The sequence below is a fragment of the Cephus cinctus genome, unplaced genomic scaffold (assembly GCF_000341935.2).
Source record: "Cephus cinctus unplaced genomic scaffold, Ccin1 Ccin1_scaffold1034, whole genome shotgun sequence".
Taxonomy (NCBI): domain Eukaryota; kingdom Metazoa; phylum Arthropoda; class Insecta; order Hymenoptera; family Cephidae; genus Cephus; species Cephus cinctus.
In genome coordinates this window covers 215167-234063 of record NW_014333567.1, presented here as the reverse complement: position 1 = coordinate 234063, position 18897 = coordinate 215167, and the positions used below count along the sequence as shown (strand labels likewise).

Below are 18897 nucleotides of genomic sequence, written 5' to 3'. Positions count from 1 at the left end.
ACACCAGAGATGATGATGATTTACACCTACTCATCTCTGGTTACACAATCACGTAACAGAATAATCACATTTTCTGTGGTATTAAGGTGCCTTCACAGATTTGATGGTCTAGTCGTACAAATCGAATACCTCGAGATAGCCAAATTTCCTATTAACTGAAATTTCCAAATAATAAATGTTGACCAATCAGGAGTCTGGATATTCTGAGTATTCCGTCTTGTCCTACTAGGTTCGTCAAACCATCTCTGGTCAAACTGCGAAGGCTCCTCAAAAGTCACAAGAGTCATCGCATATATTAGTACGCACCCATATGATATGCGCGCGCGAGTGGTTTCGTAGAGCGAGTTGTCAGAAGTGATATTGAAATATTTTTATTACACTTCACATAACGTCGTCGCATGTTCATTCAATTTGTATAAAGACCGTAGTCAGAATGCCGGTGAGCAATGCATGCCGAAGTATTATATATTTTGTTATCCTTAATGCTATCAGTTGTCACACCGGATTGGGTGTAACCTCCATTAGTCACACACATCTGCCAAACTATATATTATACAATAGTTTGTTATTTTTATAATATATTTTCATGAAATATAATAGACTGCTCTGGTTTATCTGTGCAGGCATATCATTCAAGCTTTTTAGAGATCAACCAAAGAATTGGTAATATGGCCCTTTTGCCTATTAAAACAAACTTTCGAGGCCCAGCCCCTATGTTTACCAATAAAGATCTTGATATCATAGATGAAGCACTTTATTATTTTAAAGCTAATGTTTTCTTCAGAACCTATGAGATTAAGGTAATATGTACCTTCCATGTGAAAAGATAGTTTCTTTTACTTTTTGGCAGTATACAAGATACAAATAAAAACATTCTTCTGCAGAGTGAGGCTGACAGAGTTTTAATCTATATAACTCTATTTATTACGGAATGCTTAAAGAAGCTTCAAAAGTGTGTAAATCAAAATCAAGCTGCGAATGAGATGTTTTCGTTAGCTATTTCAAATTTTGATATACCGGGTGATTCTGGTTTTCCATTGAATTCTGTATATGCCAAACCAGCTAATCCTACTGAAGCAGGTGAGAAGACAAATAATGGAAAGTCTTGCAAAAAAAGTATCAATGATTTTGTTTTAGATTTAATGAGACAATATCTACAACAAATTAGGCAAGAAACAGCAGCTAGGGTAGTGGGAAAAGTTTATGGTGAAGATGGCAAGCCAAGTAAATGGTGGCTGTGCTTTGCCAAGAAGAAATTCATGGATAAGTCCCTGTCTGGACCTGGTCAATAAAAAATATCCCACAAATACTGTTTTAATGTTTAAAATAATACTGTTTATAATTCAGAATTAATTACTGTGCACCTTTACAAATGTCCATTGTATGCAGTTTATACATAAAATATAAATATATATGTATTAATTTTTTGGCTTATTTATTAAAAATTCATTGGTGTATCACAACATGCAAGTCACAATGGTTTCAATAACACTTGATATTCTTCACAATGCTGTAAGAACTACATTGCTGAAGTTGTATTCAGTGCTGTATTATGCGTTTGTTTTCGATAATGAAGTGCTTCTTGATAAGCCTTCTTCACGGCTTTCCTGTCTGCCGGTTTGCGAGATTCGATTAACTTGCTGTCATCCAATTCCTGGGAAACACCCAGTTTCTCTAATTTCTCGCCAGGTAGCCACTGCCTGCGAGTGAAAAAAAATGTATTGCATTACTTAAACTAATGAAACCAGTAACTCGTTTCACCCCCTCTCTTCATATGGAAAAGAAAAACGAAATAATACCAGGTGCGTTTTGTATCAAAGAATAGAACAAGGAATACAGGCTCCTTGTAATTAACAGCAAGTGCGAGCACATCATCCGGTGGTGCTGGTATCGGCACTCCCTTGTGCACGGTGCCTCTGGGCGTATTGGGATCTATAATTAATGCCGGGTACCAAGGATAACCGCGACACTTAGCCCAAACGAGCTGTAGAGCTTCGAGACCGGTTTGGCTGTCATCCTCTTTTGCTGCCGTTGCCTCTTTTGAGTTATTTTTTTCCTGGGGCATATCTTCCATTTCACCCTCTACTTCTGGGCTGCTGGACCTACTTGTGGAGCAACTGCTGCAACTGGAGGATTGACTTTCACCTTCACCAACGTCGCTGTCCATTGTACCACTTCTGCAAGCCCATAATTTCATAGTCCTCTATGAATTACGCTAGAATTTCTTTTTATCTAATTGCGCGTTCGATTTTCACGTACCTATAGACACGAAAGCTATCACCCTGTTTTTTCTGATCACCTTCCAGAGTCGCTGGCTGTCCACTACGACTGGCACGAGCTCTGGCTTTTCTGGTAAATAAAACTGCTGTCCTTCTGTTGACACCACCACCGCCTACTTCCTTTTCGCTGATCTGACATTCCGATTCGCCGCGATTTCGATTTATCCTTTCTCGTTTCCGTGACTTTGAAGCGGCTTGTTCAATCTCTGCTGCAGGGTCCAGGTCGGGATAATCTTTGCGAGCTTGCTCTATCAAAGTGTTGCCTTGTTCACGCATCCTTACACCCGCCCGGTAGAACATTGTATCTTTCCGGTTGTATGCCAGGCAGTTGTTAACCATTAGATTAAAATCCGCTTCAAACGCCCCAATCGTTTCATATTCCCGTCTCTCTAATTTAGCCTGGGAATTAGAGATTTTTAAACCTAAGTAATAATATAAGGGTTTGACAATGTCTTGTTACCTCCATAGTAGAAAGGTCCATAGGATGGGAGACGATATCCAAATAATCAGGAACTTCTTTAATGTTTACTGGCTGCCCAAAGACGTCATTGGTATCTCTCGCTTTCAGAGCTTCCAACAGAGTACGCAACACACTTTCCAATGGTCGTAATTCAAACCATAAACATTTTTCTTTCCTATTTAAATAATTTTCGTCAATACAAGTGAGTAATGCATGCACTCCATTCTCTAAAATTTGTATAGGACATATGCAACGTACACTTTGAATAGTTCCTTTTTCAGTTTTTCTCGTTTACGCACTAATTCGCATAGCAATCGCGCGCGTTCTAAATCCTGTCGTAGACATTGCCAATATTTGAGCTGTCGATAGAGTTCGCCACGCAATTCGCTATCGGCGGCCGGAGATGCGTGATCACCAAGAGGGGGTGGACGCGAGTGTGGATGAGAACTTTGAAGTCTTCGAAGAAGAGGAACGCCATTTCGGTATTGACGCTTCAGCGTCCAGTAAGCTATTAACCGTTGAATCAATTGGCTTCTCTTTGGTAGTCCTTCAGCCAGACTGATCGTATTGCGAGGAAGAAAAAAAATTTAGCTTAGCATTGCAAAGATCGTGAAAGTGTAAAAAAATATATTTACCTAGCAATTTCGCGAATCCGTTCTGGAGGAATGGTAGGTATCGAGATAACTGGAGCCGAAGAACTCTTCTTGTTAGCAATAGCTCGTCTCCGAGCATCAGCCGGATTCGTAGATGGTTGATAATCCGGTGGTGTATGGGCCTCGCAATAGGCTGTCTTTTGGACGAGCATCGGTTCACCGTTCGCAGGTTGGACAGTACGCATACGCATGCAAAGACCAGCTTGCTGAGCGCACGTTACGTGAAAGGCAGCGTAGCAGTTGCTTTTGTGACATTGAATACAGGCACCGGCACCACGACGCTTGCAAACACAACAGGTAAGCCTCCACCGAGCTGCCGGAATACTTTCTATACTGTCTATTGGTTCGAGAAAGACGGTGTTTGCGAACCGTACTTCCGGTATCCAGAGTGCACAAACCACATGAGCCCACGTGGCAGACCTGTCGGTTTGCTTGAAGGCTCCACCCCTATTGGGGCAGAGTACGCAGTCGACTGCCTTGGATGGGCTTTGAAGACACCTCCTACAGAGCCACTGTCCCTCAGGGATATAAGGGACTCCATAGCAATCTTGATGTACTGCCAAGTTGCACATATCGCAGAACAGAATTGCATTACTGTTTTGACACTCGCCATCCATGCAAATACAACAAACAGCATCTTCGTCAGCCGCGGTACCGCCACCACCATTATTCTGTTGCTGAAAGTATGATTCTTTTTCAAGTCTGTCCATTAAAAGTTCGAAAGTATCCGGCTCCATTGGTGGTATTAGGCCGGATGCTACACGACGTTCATTCACCAGCATTAACCACGCGGAATCCTCTTCGTCGAGATCGTACTCCACTTCACCTAGAAAGAGACAATGTTAAAAACTAGTGTCATACATGAATCTCCTTCATTTTTTAAATGGCTTCAGTTAAATCTTTTTTTTGCAGTCTTTAATAGTATATTGAACAGCTGCACATTTAATGTTATTGCGGATTTTGAATGGTTATGTTGATTTCGTTTATTTCGAGATGTGAAGAAACGCTTAAAAGCTACCATACATACGACGTTCCTTAGCGATGACTTTGCAATCTGCACCTTACCATCAAGCTCCTCACCACTACGTTCCATAAATCTAACGTAGGAGTTGGGAAGAGGTTCTGCTTCGCCTATCTGTCCTTCATAGCCTTCTAATTCCTTGACCATTGCTACAGGCAACGAACTAAGTATTGCTTTGTCCTCTCTTTCTTTTTCAGCTGTAGCAACATTGGCTTTCTGATTTGTGTTCCTCAAATCTGCCTCCACTTCCTCCAAAGAAATAATTGGAATACTTTCAGCAATTCCAAGACGAATTGGTTTATTACCTTCCTCGCCTGCTGGATTTACCTGCAACAATTAAAATTAAAAACAGAAATATATAACATATTTATTTTTATTGCCAAGAAACATAGAATTCTTGTAGTTTTCAATAGAGCCTAATAAATATTGTACCAAAACGATTCTTGCGATGTCTTGAGAACTCAGTACTTCAGTAACTCCTAGTCCCGAAGACTCACTTTGAACTCCCATTCTACTTCTACCTTTTTTCTTATTAGTCTGAGGTGTATTCATATTGATTTTACATGAATTTGCTGCATAATCAGGAAATATAGTATACAGACATAAATTGCAAATGTTGGTTAGACGCAATCAAGTTATTACCACAACCGAACGCATAAACTAGTTTCAGTCTTAAATAATAGTTTGTGGAATTAAACTTAGCATTTAACTAAATCTGTTCAACGTATGTATCACAATGAATTACTGAACTAGCTTGAGTTATCATAGATATAGAAATACCGGGATAGATCATAACTCAGCGTGAAGCCGTTTAGGCGGCGTTAGGAGGGAGGGGGGGTGCTGAGGTACAGCCTACTTGTTATGGGTTAATATTGCGAGCAAGCGCAGTGATGTAAAAGTGCTACGTATCTGTCTTTTCTTTATACGCACAAGGAGAACCAACCACAGTAAGGCAAGATCCAGCTTGAATTTGAATGGTTATGCAGTGAACTCCTGATTGGTCGATATCAGGTGTCAGGAGAAAATTTGTCATTTATGCGATAATTACTGGGGCCTGTTTCCATCAACGCGGTTCAATGCATAATGTCCTTTTATCTTCGATATACAAGTGCCTGATTGGCTAATAGCATAGTTAAGCCAAATTTATGCTTTAAACCGACTTGAGATTACAGGCCCTAGGGCGTAGAGTTCTGATTGGCCAAATCTTTCATGGAGGAATGACTTCGACCAATCAAGGGTCTAGTCTGCATTTAATTCGTACAATTGGCTGTTCCACATGAGAAGGTACCTTGATGATACTTGCCCTCTTTGTCAAAGACAAACAGGAACGAATCTACAAAGAAAGAAGAGGCTGTTGCACTAGTTGATGCCGGTTGATGCTATCTAGTTCATTTATGCAACGGACCAAATGACAAATAAATATCGACTAAGTGTAATAGGCGTTTTTTTATTTTGTGTTTACACTGTTCAAGTTATGTGTTTACACTGTCCACATCAGTCTATACATAAATGGCGATAAGTAATATCCTCAGTTATCTCTATCTATGAAAAAATATAGGACCGGAAAAGATTCTTTAGTGCTATGGCAAAGATAGACTTCCTCAAGATCTTCCTGACGTTGTTCGAGGTAATCTTAGGCATTTCGGCGACGACGCATTGGGTCGTCACAGAGGATGGTAGGATCCAATCACAGGTGGGAATTCATGCGCTGCAGTGCAATACGAACAATATGAAATATTTTAATGAAATTGTGAAAAACATTTTTATAGCACATTTTCTGTTTTATTTGATATTGCCAACAAGTATTAGAATTAATTCATGAGGCATATAAGTATAAAAGCTGGACAACTTTCGTTTCTTTAATTAGAATTAAATATATTATAGAATTTGTAAGGGAATGAAATTGCTTTCTCTATTGTTGATTATTTTTGTTTATCGTAATACATCAGTGTAAATGGATATTTCAGCTGGATTCTGTGTTCCAACTGCATCAACCGTATGATCTATTCACTTTTTTGGAACAAGAAGGCTATAGGAATGCTATATCGGCTTTGTATCGCCAAATGGTTACTAAGAAAGCAGCAATCGATAGACAGTGGGCCAATTTAGAATCTGCTACTGATGTGGAGTCTAGATTATTTTCCACTGATCCTGATTGTCTTTTAGCTAAGAAGAAATTGGTAGATATTGATCTTTATGCGAGTATAGTTACCAATGGCAGTTTCAGAAGAGGAGTTGCGTGAGTTATATAGAAAAGATCAATAGATTTCTTATCAACAAATATACCTTACTGAGTCAAGATTTATCTCACAGGCAAAAAGATTATTTGCTGGATGGTATTCCAACAGATGGTAAAAAAAAAGTCCCAGACTGTAAGAAGATCTTTCCATTGGATTTCAGTTTGTACACTTTCGAACATTTGAGTGTAAGAATCAGAACTAAATATAATACTGTAAAATACAAACATGTGAATAATGGTCATAAACAATTTTTCTAGGCAATGCGCAATAGAAAAAATCTTACTCAACATCAAGAGAAGGGCTTGATTAAGTATCTGCCACCTGGAACTGATTTAAATATGTTTGGTCATCAGATCGCTCATGGTCTACTCCGAAACAATACATCCTGGTTACATTTGAATTTAGCTGCAATATATTGGCGTGTTCAAGGAGATTCTTACAATGCACTGGAATGTGGACGTAGAGCCATAGTTACTGCACCAATGTACAAACGCATATTGTATATTAAAACTAGCAACTGGTTTAATATCTATTGATTACAGGCGTTATCGTGACATACCCCTCCTGACTACTGGTGGTATTTTACATGCAGCGAAACACTCAGGTGAAGCAGCGATCATTCTGCACGCTGCGATCGATTACGCTCCAACGCAGAGTCATCAACATCTCGCTTTAGGGCACGTTTATGCTGTTCTGGGTGATTTCAATAGATCCATTGCGTGCTACGACAACTGTTTAAGGTTGGCGCCTACGATGGATCAGGCGCGACAGACAAAACATGCAATACTTTGCGAGAAGAAACTTGGAAATTACTTAAGTTCTCTGTACTTGTGAGTAGTAGGAAGTTTCAAAAATGTCTCTTTAGTTTAAATGAATCGTGTAACTGTTCTCCTGCTCCTTAGGCATCTACAGGATTTGCTCACAGATTTGGATGCTTATCTAAGTCAGCAGGAAGAGTGGCTTAATCTAGAGAGACGCATGGTGCGTGTGCAGGCTACCCAGTCTTCATATGTTAAGGCACAAAGTGCAACATTTCAAAACGATGGTCTCAATTCCATTCTGGCAAATCGCGGACAGTCCTGCATGCAACGCGGTGATGGCGACTCCGTGTTATCATGTGACGTCGCCACTGGAAGTCAGACTCTCGCGCACAATCTGCAAATGGATATTACTGTTAGCCTTCGGTTACTGAAGGACGTGGAAAGTCAGGCGCAGAAGATTAATGAGCATATGATCAAGTCTAATAGTTTACATGGTGAATTTTTAATGCAGTATCGGCATTTCGAAACAAACAACTTAACAGTCTAGATTGGTTTTCGTAGCAAACAAGCACCTTGTCAGTCATTCGTCGGCGTACACATTGGAACGTGGTCCAGAATCTTTTACAATGTTCATGGGTCCCACTGGTAGACCAAAGTATTATGACCATGAGATAACTGTCGGAACCGAGGAATATGAGAAGGAAAACTGGCCGGAAATATCGGACTGTAAGCGGCGCTCTTTACTACTCTCCAGTAGTAAGCAATACGTACCTGTTTACTTACCGCCAGAAAATAAGGGCTTTGCGTGAGTAAACGAACCATCAGATATAAAAAAGTCCGACGACTTGCCTATATTGTATTAATTAAATATTAAACATTGTTTTCCGTACATAGAACGCAGTTATTCGTCACTGAATTAATAGGGATTAATTCCGGCCAGGAACATTCCTTGCCATGGTATCCACCTAATTGTCAAACTCCAAAGTCTTTTGATCAGAAATATATTCCGCCAGCATTACTGACGGCCTCCTTTGGCAATCGTTTAGCCGATTCGAGTCTCTCACATATTCTTAATGGGTTGGTGAAGGACGCTGAGATTACTGAGATAGGTCAGCGAATATTAACAGCTACTAAATCGGTAGGACAATAATAAATGAATAAGTAACGATGCCCTTACTTTAGAAGTTTCGAATCAATTGAAAAGCATTAACAAAATGATATAATTTTATAGAAAGTTGCCGCTCCATGGGTTCTCTCGATGCTAGCTTCGTTATACTGGCGAATTGCAGGAAAACCAAAAAACGCTCTGGATTGCCTTCAGTTGGCTTTAGACACGGTACCAAATAAATTTAAAGATGTACCTTTAGTCAGTATTGCCTCAATCAGTCACAAAGCTGGACTGATCGATGATGCTCTAAAGATTGTCGAGGAGGCATGGAATACAAATTCGATCGAGGTTTGTCACGTTTCTTCACCGTCTTAACGTTTTATTCGACAAAAAGCTTATCTTTTATAAAACCTATCATTGTACTTTAGCCACACACCAATTTTCTGATCGGATTGTTGCTGCACCTCAAGGGCAACAATACTGGTGCGATTTACCACTTAAAACAAACTCTTCGAGTCGATCCACATTGGATGGACGGTGAAGGATTGACGATGTTGCGTGGTCTGGCCTGCCAAGAAAAATTGAACAACAATCAACCAGGTGAATAGAACGTACTTGTAAAAATCTACCTTTTATATAATAGTCTGTGAAAATATTGCGCCGGTCCATTACGCCAGTACGACGATCATTCTGACTAAATATTTTTCAACTCTGTTGATCCTACTTGCATCTGTTGAGACTATTTGCTGGCGATGTGGAATCGACGGAGCCTGATAAGTTTAGATTTATTGTTAGCGAATGGCTTCTCTGAATAAAATAGCTTTGGGTTTAAATGTTATTATCTCACGTTAATAAGGACGTATCATTCGTTATTAATCCTTAAGGGTCATCTGGGAGCACAGTGACCTCAACGTAACGTGTGACCCTTATGGAAACTCTGCTTAAGTGTGACAGTTAAGGGTTAATATTTGAGGTCACAGACTATGATAACGGAGACGTCACCTTAGACGATCGTGGTGCGCGGCGGAACTGTTTACTGACGTAACATATATGGACATGATATTCATGAGTCAGAGGAAATTTTCGCATGGTTCCATCAGAGATTTGGCTTCATTTTCTACAATATTTTACCAAAGACCAACTTATTCATTTAGTGTAAGGAGATAAGAGCCTGATGCGTGTAGAGAATTTACTTTCCGATAATTTAAATAGTTAAAAATTTTTTAGTTATATAATATTGAATGCGATATAAATAAAGCTGTGTCTTATCTCATTTTTACACATTTTATGTAAACAGAAGTCGTTTAATCATTTTGCGCATCCATATGCAAATCCTGAAACAACGAACTCAACAGTGATTTGAAAGGTGTATTAAGAGTAAAACTGAAAGACAAGAAACATATCGGCTGATAGTAGAAGTGGCTCAGATAAGTTAAGTTTTGATACGATAAAGAAGTAGAAGCAGACTGTGAAAGTACGAGAATTGACGTGAGCAGAGATATGAGTAATATTGTGAAAATGAAATTTATTTGACAATCTTTTCGCAGAGGAGTAACTGCGAATGACGATGCTAAGGTGTCTGGCAGAAGTCGGCAGTGGATGAAATTCTCCGGAGCAATTTGTGAACGTCCAAACGAGATGAAAAAGAAAAATGTTGAAAATTCTATCTTAGGGGCTAACTTCATACAGATGAAGTTCTCTGCGTTCATAAAGGAATAGGGTCAGAAAGTAACATTTTCCTTGAACACGGGAACATTTTTCATTGCCAATCAATGAAAAATCAATGGAAAACCATTGATTACCTTCGGCTAAAAGCCAATGGCAATGGGAAATGTTGCTACGGGAAATTTCAAGAATTGTTGCTACATAAAGCATATGTTATGAATTTTATATTTCACCCGACGTGGTACTAGATACTTATCGGTATCAGAAATATGGAGTATGATGCGAAGCGCTGAAATTAAGGCCCGCAGTACGTAAGGATACATTGGCTTTCCTAAATGAACGGTTACGTCTTCAGGGCGTACATAGTATATTTATGTCTTTCATAGCTGAAGAGTTAATAAACGTATAAAGTTGAAAAACATTGAGCAGCCATAGACCGATTCTAGTAACACGGAAGAGGGCAAAGAGAAGTCTGCCGATTAGCAGGGAAGATGCTGAAAGCAGAATGAGCGTCCAAAAACCGAAACTGAGCTACGAGTGTGCCTATCGTCTTGCAGAGTAACCGATATCATCACGTATTAGATCCTCTGTTGCGGTAGGTCTTCTGCGCGTCGCCGATCCTTCTTGAGTATTGATTTCCGGTACTGAAAGCGTCACTTCCTCTATTTTTCTCCTTGTCCTACGTATCCTGTTTCCTTAGTTGGGTCCGTGGCTGCACTATGGAAGCCCCATCATAGCCGCTGTCACACGCACAAGAGTCTTATGTCTAATCTTGTGCAGTGGCCAGCAGCTGCACTGGGGACCAATCGAAGATAATAAAACTTCACTTAAATAACGTTATGAACGAATCGAATGGCAGCTGACAGCTTCCCAGCCAAATTATTCCTTACTTCCACAAAGTGCCTCGCAGGAACCCATCCTCCGTCGATATAGAACTCTGCTCTAACGATGTCAATTAGACCGAATTATTAATGAAGATTTTCAAGTCTAGCGGAGTCCAAGCAGTACTAGTTAGGCCGGACGGAAAATACGGGAAAGTTACTAGCTGGACTTATGACGGAAGTGCGTGCGACGAATTAATAATTCTTCCAAGTATTTTCAAAATTACGGGCGGCCAATTCGTCGTTTTACGCTTCTGCACGAACAGGTTTATCAACCGTCCCAGAAATGAAATATTAAGTTTCACAAGTACCTTTTTTTTTAGGGGCAGAAACTAAGAGAGAGAGAGAGAGAATAAAAGTTGTGCAGAATTTATAGAGATCGAAGAGAAAAAGCACCACCCTTTCGCCACTCTTCTGTCACGAATTTTCTCGTGAGCGAGTGTTGCCGCGTTTTTGAGTTTCCATTTGTTACGTAATAGAGCGCTGATGACATGATGACAGTCAGCCTATAGGGATTTAATTGAGTAAACATTTAATGTAGTAAACATTTCTTTACGAGACTACAGGGGTTTTTCTTTGGCTTCCGGTTGAAAATTCAGTAGGCAAATAGGCAAAAAGAATGCCGGAAATACGTTGGTAACTATTGGAATTATATGAAAGAGGCGCATACACGCATAAGCGTAGTCGTAATTGTCTGTATAAAATAAAAGTTACGTGGGGAGCGGACATCTGGATACGGTATAGCAGGCAGGCTATGGCACGATCGAGGTTGACAGGGACAGTTCAGTTCATATAGAAAATTCATCGTCTTCGATCGCAGGAAGTACACGCCGTGCTACCCATTTTGCTCCTACCCAGCGTTGCTCGCTGCTGCTACTCGAGTCGTACTCCTCGAATTTTAAATAAGATTCGAACTAGGCCACTTTTCCCGTGGTTACTTCACGTCTACAATGAATACACGTCAAAGACGATCCATGCACTATGGGTACCGTCGACTATTTGCTACTATAGTGGCCTCATAAAAATATTCTCCCGAGGAATCTCCAAGCGATCAGTCATAATTTCAGATGCCGAGTTTTTGCATCTGACGCGAAATCCCCTGCCGAAGATTCACCGCTGCCCTTCTTGGGGTAATCAAGAAGGAGTGATAGATACTGACGTATCTAAGTACGGCAAAGTTAACGTGAATTCACTGAGCGACTGCCTCTTAGTTCCTCGTGTACCACTTTCGTTCAATTATTTCGAGCGTTATTATCTAATTTAAATTTGTTTATTCTCCATAAACGCGTTATCTCTAGTTTTTATCGTTTTGCTGTCCGATAACGTGCTATGGACCTTGAGAGCACTAACAAGGTTTTGAGTATGGTATTTCTCGATATGACAAGTAAATATACATGTACAGAATGACTGACGACGTTCGATCGCTCGGCACCACACAAAAACCTCACATTTTTTCTTCTCCACCATTTCTGCACAACTGCCGGTAGTTTCTTAGACCGTCCCCGGTTATATACCACTACCCCACGTGGTCATCTAATCCAGTGGCCAACAGCGTAACGGCTTTGGCTCGACAGAGCCAATAGCGTCGCAGTATTAATGCCGCGAGACACGTGTTCCTTAGGAAATAAGGACACTGGTATTACACCGTGAAAATCGTATTTGCATTAGCATGTACTAGCAGAGGAAACTTAATAATTTAGCACGCCGCCATTAACCATGCTCTCTCCACCTTGCGTATGCTCAATAGTACTTAAATTAAATGCACAAGAAGTCCTTTAATATTTCGTAGCAACGGTCAAAGTAAAAGCAAGGACAGTATCGTGATTAGATGCAAGGGTGCTTCAATCTCTTTCGCAGCTCACTTTTATAATTCATTCTAAATCTGTACGTCTACGTTCGCTGTCTGCTCTTAAAATCTATTGATCATCGTTTAGCATTAGTCATTGTTCGAAGTAATCGACGTCCCGAGTATTTCCGAGCCAGCGCGCAGCCTGCTCTCTTTTTATTCTTTTTCTTCGTTGCATAAGTTATCTGGGTTGCATAACTGCACCTTTCCACCCTAGCTCTGCGGCGGTGTTTAATGATATTGTGAAGAAGTGAATCCTTAAAACTTAACGGCACAGACCATATACATCGACAGATACGTACGATATATAGCTACAGCCTGAGGCAATTACCTCGTTCGGTAAATATGGAGATCCCGGATTACACGACCCAATTACACACGGATGTTTATCCGGCATTTATCTCCGATTCTGCTTCGGCCGTCAATAGAGGTTAATCAATGTAATGTATCGTCGATACGTTACTCTTGGAGCCCACTGGGTTGTCGAAAGAGAACATTGGAGAAATTTGCGATTTCAAGTAATCCAGTCTAACGCGGAGGAAGGAAATGCGCAAAGTTTGTAAAAAATGAAATCGGGCTCCCTAGCTTCCTTCCCTCTTCCTCATAGTACAGTAACGGCCAGCCCCGTCGCCTGGCCTCGCGGTAACACTAGCCGAGTAAGCTCTCGGACACTTTGCAGGATTCGGCTTAGCACCGCTGCTTCGGCTTCGCGTCTGTCTGCTCGTAAACGGGCAACGGGCGCATCGTCCACTGTCTCTGCCTCGACCTCTCATTGCACTACTACTGCTACTACTGCTGTCTTAAGAAATTTTTAAACTTAGGGAGCAGCGGAAATTTCACGTGCTCCGAGCAGCCACCGATTGATATTATGCTGATATTCGATGATGCCGCTTCGGATCTTCGTTCTTTGGTTCTGTACGACATACAGGAAATAATTACACTGTACTCTTGAGACCTTGAATTTATTATTAATCGTAAATGTCCTATGGGTCTAAATGGTACTTGCGATTACATGTACATCGAATGCATTCAATCTGATGAGATATTCCGTACAGTATGTCCTATAGCCCTAAGGAGCCAAGCAGTGCCGGAAAGTTCGATCGACTCGTTGATCATATAGGTAACCACCTTAAGTTTATGTCATATTTCACATCGCAAATGCACAATGAAATAAGACAGAAACATAAGACGGCTTGCCTATGTTATGTCTTTTAACTTCTTCATCTCGTCGTAGATTCTTCTTCGTCGTCCTCTCTTCTTTCTTCTACTTCCTCGCGCTTCTCTCAACACACGACCAACTGAAACAACCAATAACGTTAGTAAGCTCGTACTCTACTGTACTTTTAGGTATTAGGTTTCCTACTCGTAATCGAACGAACGCCGATGTACTTCAAAATTATAAGATTTTTCATTTGTAAATTGCAAATTAGTGGCCACGCCACTGTTCCAGAAACGCGTTACGTGATACAGTGCGCGGCCGGCACATCGTACTATCGGATTGGTTTTGCCTGACAACGGAGCTTAAAGGCAGCAGAGAAAAAGAATGAAATGTGGAGGCAAATTTTTGTCTTTCTTTCTTTTTTTTTCGAAACTGACGCGTCGAAACCTGTGAATGATATTCTGACGAAAAGAAAAACCGTTCGTCCGAAGTACGGCGCATGCGCACAAAATAAGGAAATACCGATATGGTTGTTATATAACGTCTCCATAATCTCCTTCAGTCCTGCTCATCGACGAACGTATCTTTCAGCCACGTCTCTTAGCGTTACAAGTAGAACAACCTCGAATGATCAGACAGGAGTTAAGAATCGCAACGAACCAATCAAGCAACCAAGCGCCGATCGGTCGGGCCTTCAGAGATCTGTAGCCGCCATCATGCGGTACGTATAGAGTTGCATAAGAAACCTTAAATCTGCTCCAAGTAAACTGGATTAATCCCAACCATTCCCGTGGAAGCCATCCTAGGTACAGTGGCGTAGGTGCAGTTCAAAGAAAAAGGATAACATTCATTTTACAATTTTATAAATTTTCTAAAGTTCCAGGCAACATGAAAAGTGCACGCTCGGATTAATTTTCCGATACTTTTCGATTTCTCGATCGTCTCCGTCGAAAAGAAGAGGGGGGTGGGGGGGGGCGACGGCTGCTCCCAACCGTATACAGTGGCAACGCGTGAATACGAGGAAGGCTTGGAGAATGGTCCCACTTGGTAAATTCCACCAGGGGCCGTAATGGTGGAGGAAGCGGTGATAACGTGTGCGAGGTTAGACGCAGAGCGCCGCGAGGCTCGTTGCACGGGAAGGAGTGACCAACTCGACGACGCAAAGTCTCCCTCAGTAATGCAACCCTAAAGGCCTCCACCTTTACCTTCCATACTCCCCCGTTCACTTACCTCGCCACTTCGCTTTACTTTCTACCCTTACCGCTGTCGCGCGCCATCTTTATCGACCTAGCTGGGTACTGCAGATTATTTTTTTTCATTCACCCTTGGTCCACTACGTGCCGAGGTCGGGTTGGAACGCGGCCAAATAGTTCGCGAAGGGTAGAATTTCGTTATTCCTTTTTTTCCCTTTAATTTTCTCTCTTTTCTTCTATTCGATGCTCGTGACGTTAGTTCCGAGTGTGGAGAATTATTCGAGGACGATGAACCCCTGGGTAATCAGCAAAATCTTAAGATCCTACTGTCTCCCTTTTTTAAATTTCAGGCTGTGGTTATTTCTCCACTTCTTGAACGCGTCATTATTTTTTCATTACTACGTATCTTTCTCTTCAACATTTGTTTCTTTTCGTTTGTATCATTTTTTTTGAAAATACAATTTTTTGATGTAACTCTATCACGATTACGATATTCTCTTGGATTTCCGAATTCTTGGCACCTTGGCTAACGCCGAGGGGGATGAGTAGAGAGGGCGAGTGGGGGTGGGGAGCGGAACAGCAGAATCGCGCGTCTATTTGGTTCATGAAAGCAAGGGGTGGGGGTGGTTCAATGACGTAGTTGTGACGTCAGATGGAAGCACGCTTGCGCAAGGCCACTGAACTGACTGAAGCTCGTGTGCCGACTATTAAGCAACGTCAAAACATTTTTCCCATCCAATTGATCTATAAATTGTAATATTTTGTTATTCGATTAATGGATTTCTTTATTGCAACTTTTTAATTAATACGCGAGACTGTATGTTCATCATAGAAACGCTAGAGGTGTCATTGATGGACAAATGTTATGAAAAAGTTTTTGAGTCGAAACGACACGTCGAAGTGTTTCTAAATAATTATTTAATTAAATAATTACTTTATTTATTGAGCCACGTCGAACGAGAGAGAGACTTTCGGCGGGAAATGTCTTTCGCACAGCTAGTAGTGAGCTCGTTCCAGCACTCGAGAGGGTAGTGTTTGTCGAAAGGTGTGGGGCGAGAAGGGTTGCGAAGGTGTTCTATAAATAGCAAGCCGCCACTATGTATAGATATTGAGGTCATAAAGAGAGACGACAGAGTTGAACCAAGGGCGCCCTGGTTGGGGACGTTGGACATAATTGTCCATTTTTCTCTCAAGTCATGTCGCAACAATGAAGGAAAAAAAAGGATGCAAGTATCGCTAGTGTCAATGCGAGGAGAATCGGTTTATCGTATCAGGAAGAAATAGAGTAATTTTCTAAAAATTGAACAGTAAGGAGACAACGGAAGAGTAACGGTAATTGAAAGATTCCAACGTTCGAAAGCTGAGAGAAGAAGACACGACTCGGGGGGACGCGTGCACGTAATCACATATGAATGAAGGAGCGAACACAGGGCAAGATGGAATTCGTCGAAGCTTCATGGGAATGGGGATAGGAAGGAAGAGGTCTCGGAGGCTGACCCAGTTTCCGTCATGAACGCGCGTACCCCATTGACCCAGGATGGTTGCCAGGCAACGTCACACCATGAGCCACGCAACGTGGCAACAGGAAGGAAGTACCTAATTTCATTCTGCCTGATTCTGACGCAGCCAATCAACATTGAGCAGTCATTTTCACGAGTGCGAATGACTGAATGATGCAGTCAAAGTTAAGAAGGGTTCGGGCCGACCTCTGTGACGATTTGATGAACTAGGGGACTTTCCCTGGATTTATGTGTAATGCAGCACCCTCAATGCGTTCTTGATGCCGAAAGGCGCATCCGCATTACACTAGAAGGACGATTTAACGATTAATTGGGACGATTAACGCTTAAGGATCCTGGCGGCTGCTGCTTTCAAAGTCAAAAGCTAAACCTCGAAAGGGACGCTGTGCCACTTTTGGTTAGTGCAAGTGCGGAGTTAGATACAAGGAAGTTTGTAGCCAGGGTAGCTGGAACGAAGGACGAGAGATTGTGAATGACGCAAACGAGAATCTAGGTTATCAGGTCATGCTACTTCATCCCTCCATCATCGACCTCCTCAATGGAGCTTTATTCATGGGAGGAACCGCCGCCATGCTGGAGGGTCAAATTAAAATAATATAAGGAAACAACGGAGCAGAGAGAATTTTCGAGGTTAGGTACGACGGGCATATATACATATTGTACGATAGTAAATGGGCGACGGGAACCGAAACCGATTTTATAGTTTTCAATTCTTCGTTTGCTTACGGATAATATTTTTAGGAAATTCATTACGTCTCTCTTATCAGAGAAATAGGCACTTATTATTAACGATGGGAATTCATTGTTTACATGCAAGTATAATGAATATTTTCAGGGACGACGCAGTGATGCACACTCTTCTTTCGAATGGTATTCTCCTCTGTATACATAGAAGCTTCTAGAATCTTTAGGAAGACAGTTCAGAGTGATCTGGGGGCACTAGAGGTAGATGGGTGCGAGTAAGTCCTTACCATGCAAGAATAGTAAAAGTGTATAAATAAATGTACCAGCGTGAGAAAGTAATTGCAAGAAATAAGGAAAAAAAGAATAATAACGATTGACAGTAGGAATGCATTCTCTGCTATAGTCTCTACCTACTTTACCTACTCTACCTATGGGAATACGGGCGACCTCCTGGATCGGGCAGCCTTGGAAAACTGGGACTTTGAACCCCGATGCACTCGGGGATGCCTATTGCATCGGTGGGACGGGTGCATAAGGACTCACTGAGTGACGTCAGCAGCCGAGCAGCCAATCGGGTTCCGTAGATTTCGCGGACTCCGCGGGAAGGGATGCAGTGGAGGAGAAGGGGCACGCTCCAGAGGGACTGCATGCGAAGGCAGAAAGGTGAAAGGGTGTGCGAGTGCTACAGGGGGGTGGCATATTTTGACCCAATTAACATGGATCACAGAAACGCGGGAAAATTGGCGTCTTTTTTTGGCCGTGGATGCAAATTCTGCAACAGACCTAAATGGTCCTTCCTTTCAATTTTTTTTTTCCCCATTAAACCAACCTCTTAAAATGGGCTAATCAAAGTCCTGTTCGCCATATATTTAATGAACATAAGTGGTGCTTATGATTTTTCTACGTACCTCTACAGGGTATATTGGGTTATTCAGGGCTAAAGTGATAAGACGATTTTTGTACTGTAAGTAAGGAGCATTAATTGGTGGTACGAAAGGCATCAACGTCGCTCAAAAGAATGGCGAAAGAGGGAAACGTGACGTGACGACGGGAGTTTGCAAGTGCTGTCCGTAAGGATGACCGCGTAAGTCTCCCCGATACGTGGGCGTACCGGCGTACGTCTGCCGAGACGAGACGATTGCGTGGGCGGCTGTTTGGGTTCAGGCACACCACGTGCTTTCCAGCCCCTAGGAATGTTTGTCCTTCTAGGTGACCTTCCGCGTGAGAACACAAAAACTCAGCAAAATCATGAAAAACGTAATTATAGCGAAGAAGCGCGAAGGAAACTACAGAGTTTCAAAGCTCGTATTTTCTTTAAATTTAACGAGTCGAAGAGAAAGGTAAATTTTTTCCAAGTTCAAAGCTCACAAAGCTTGTAGATAAAACGAGTCTCGTATGAAATCCAAATAAAAAATAAGATAAAAATG

At 41.6% G+C, this 18897-nt stretch overlaps 3 protein-coding genes and 1 long non-coding RNA gene across 12 annotated transcripts; 2 read left to right on the top strand and 2 right to left on the bottom strand.

Moving 5' to 3' along the window:
* Positions 1 to 273: 273 nt before the first annotated feature.
* LOC107271736 (actin-related protein 2/3 complex subunit 3) lies at positions 274 to 1422 on the top strand. Its single transcript, XM_015748085.2, has 4 exons — positions 274 to 439; positions 624 to 800; positions 885 to 1080; positions 1138 to 1422. The coding sequence occupies exons 1-4, from the start codon at positions 434 to 436 to the stop codon at positions 1290 to 1292; spliced, it is 534 nt and encodes a 177-aa protein (XP_015603571.1). The 5' UTR covers positions 274 to 433; the 3' UTR covers positions 1293 to 1422.
* LOC107271735 (peregrin) lies at positions 1314 to 5251 on the bottom strand. 3 transcript variants are annotated; one of them, XM_025088927.1, is made up of 9 exons: positions 5056 to 5251; positions 4846 to 4985; positions 4458 to 4740; positions 3375 to 4218; positions 2998 to 3297; positions 2740 to 2914; positions 2260 to 2678; positions 1800 to 2177; positions 1314 to 1700 (listed from the first exon to the last, which is right to left on the bottom strand). In XM_025088927.1, exons 2-9 carry the CDS (start codon positions 4963 to 4965, stop codon positions 1520 to 1522), a joined length of 2700 nt encoding a protein of 899 aa, XP_024944695.1. In that variant the 5' UTR covers positions 4966 to 4985; positions 5056 to 5251; the 3' UTR covers positions 1314 to 1519. The 3 variants fall into 3 exon arrangements, with proteins under 3 accessions (XP_024944695.1, XP_024944694.1, XP_024944696.1); XM_025088926.1 differs by having other exon boundaries at positions 5194 to 5239; XM_025088928.1 differs by having other exon boundaries at positions 4719 to 4740; positions 5194 to 5239.
* A 451-nt stretch (positions 5252 to 5702) lies between these two features.
* On the top strand, positions 5703 to 18065 carry LOC107271738 (tetratricopeptide repeat protein 17). Of its 7 annotated transcripts, XM_025088919.1 has the most exons (12): positions 5703 to 6106; positions 6381 to 6508; positions 6580 to 6652; positions 6727 to 6838; positions 6911 to 7137; positions 7196 to 7483; positions 7556 to 7908; positions 7976 to 8219; positions 8309 to 8552; positions 8646 to 8870; positions 8951 to 9122; positions 17874 to 18065. In XM_025088919.1, exons 1-12 carry the CDS (start codon positions 6087 to 6089, stop codon positions 18014 to 18016), a joined length of 2229 nt encoding a protein of 742 aa, XP_024944687.1. In that variant the 5' UTR covers positions 5703 to 6086; the 3' UTR covers positions 18017 to 18065. The 7 variants fall into 7 exon arrangements, with proteins under 7 accessions (XP_024944687.1, XP_024944683.1, XP_024944684.1 ...); XM_025088915.1 differs by having other exon boundaries at positions 5704 to 6106; positions 6381 to 6652; positions 17874 to 18064; XM_025088916.1 differs by lacking the exon at positions 17874 to 18065 and adding an exon at positions 14665 to 14835 and having other exon boundaries at positions 5704 to 6106; positions 6381 to 6652.
* On the bottom strand, positions 8951 to 9508 carry LOC112494952. Its single transcript, XR_003060981.1, has 3 exons — positions 9370 to 9508; positions 9152 to 9292; positions 8951 to 9090 (listed from the first exon to the last, which is right to left on the bottom strand). It is a non-coding gene; the product is annotated as an uncharacterized LOC112494952 (long non-coding RNA).
* Positions 18066 to 18897: the final 832 nt, after the last annotated feature.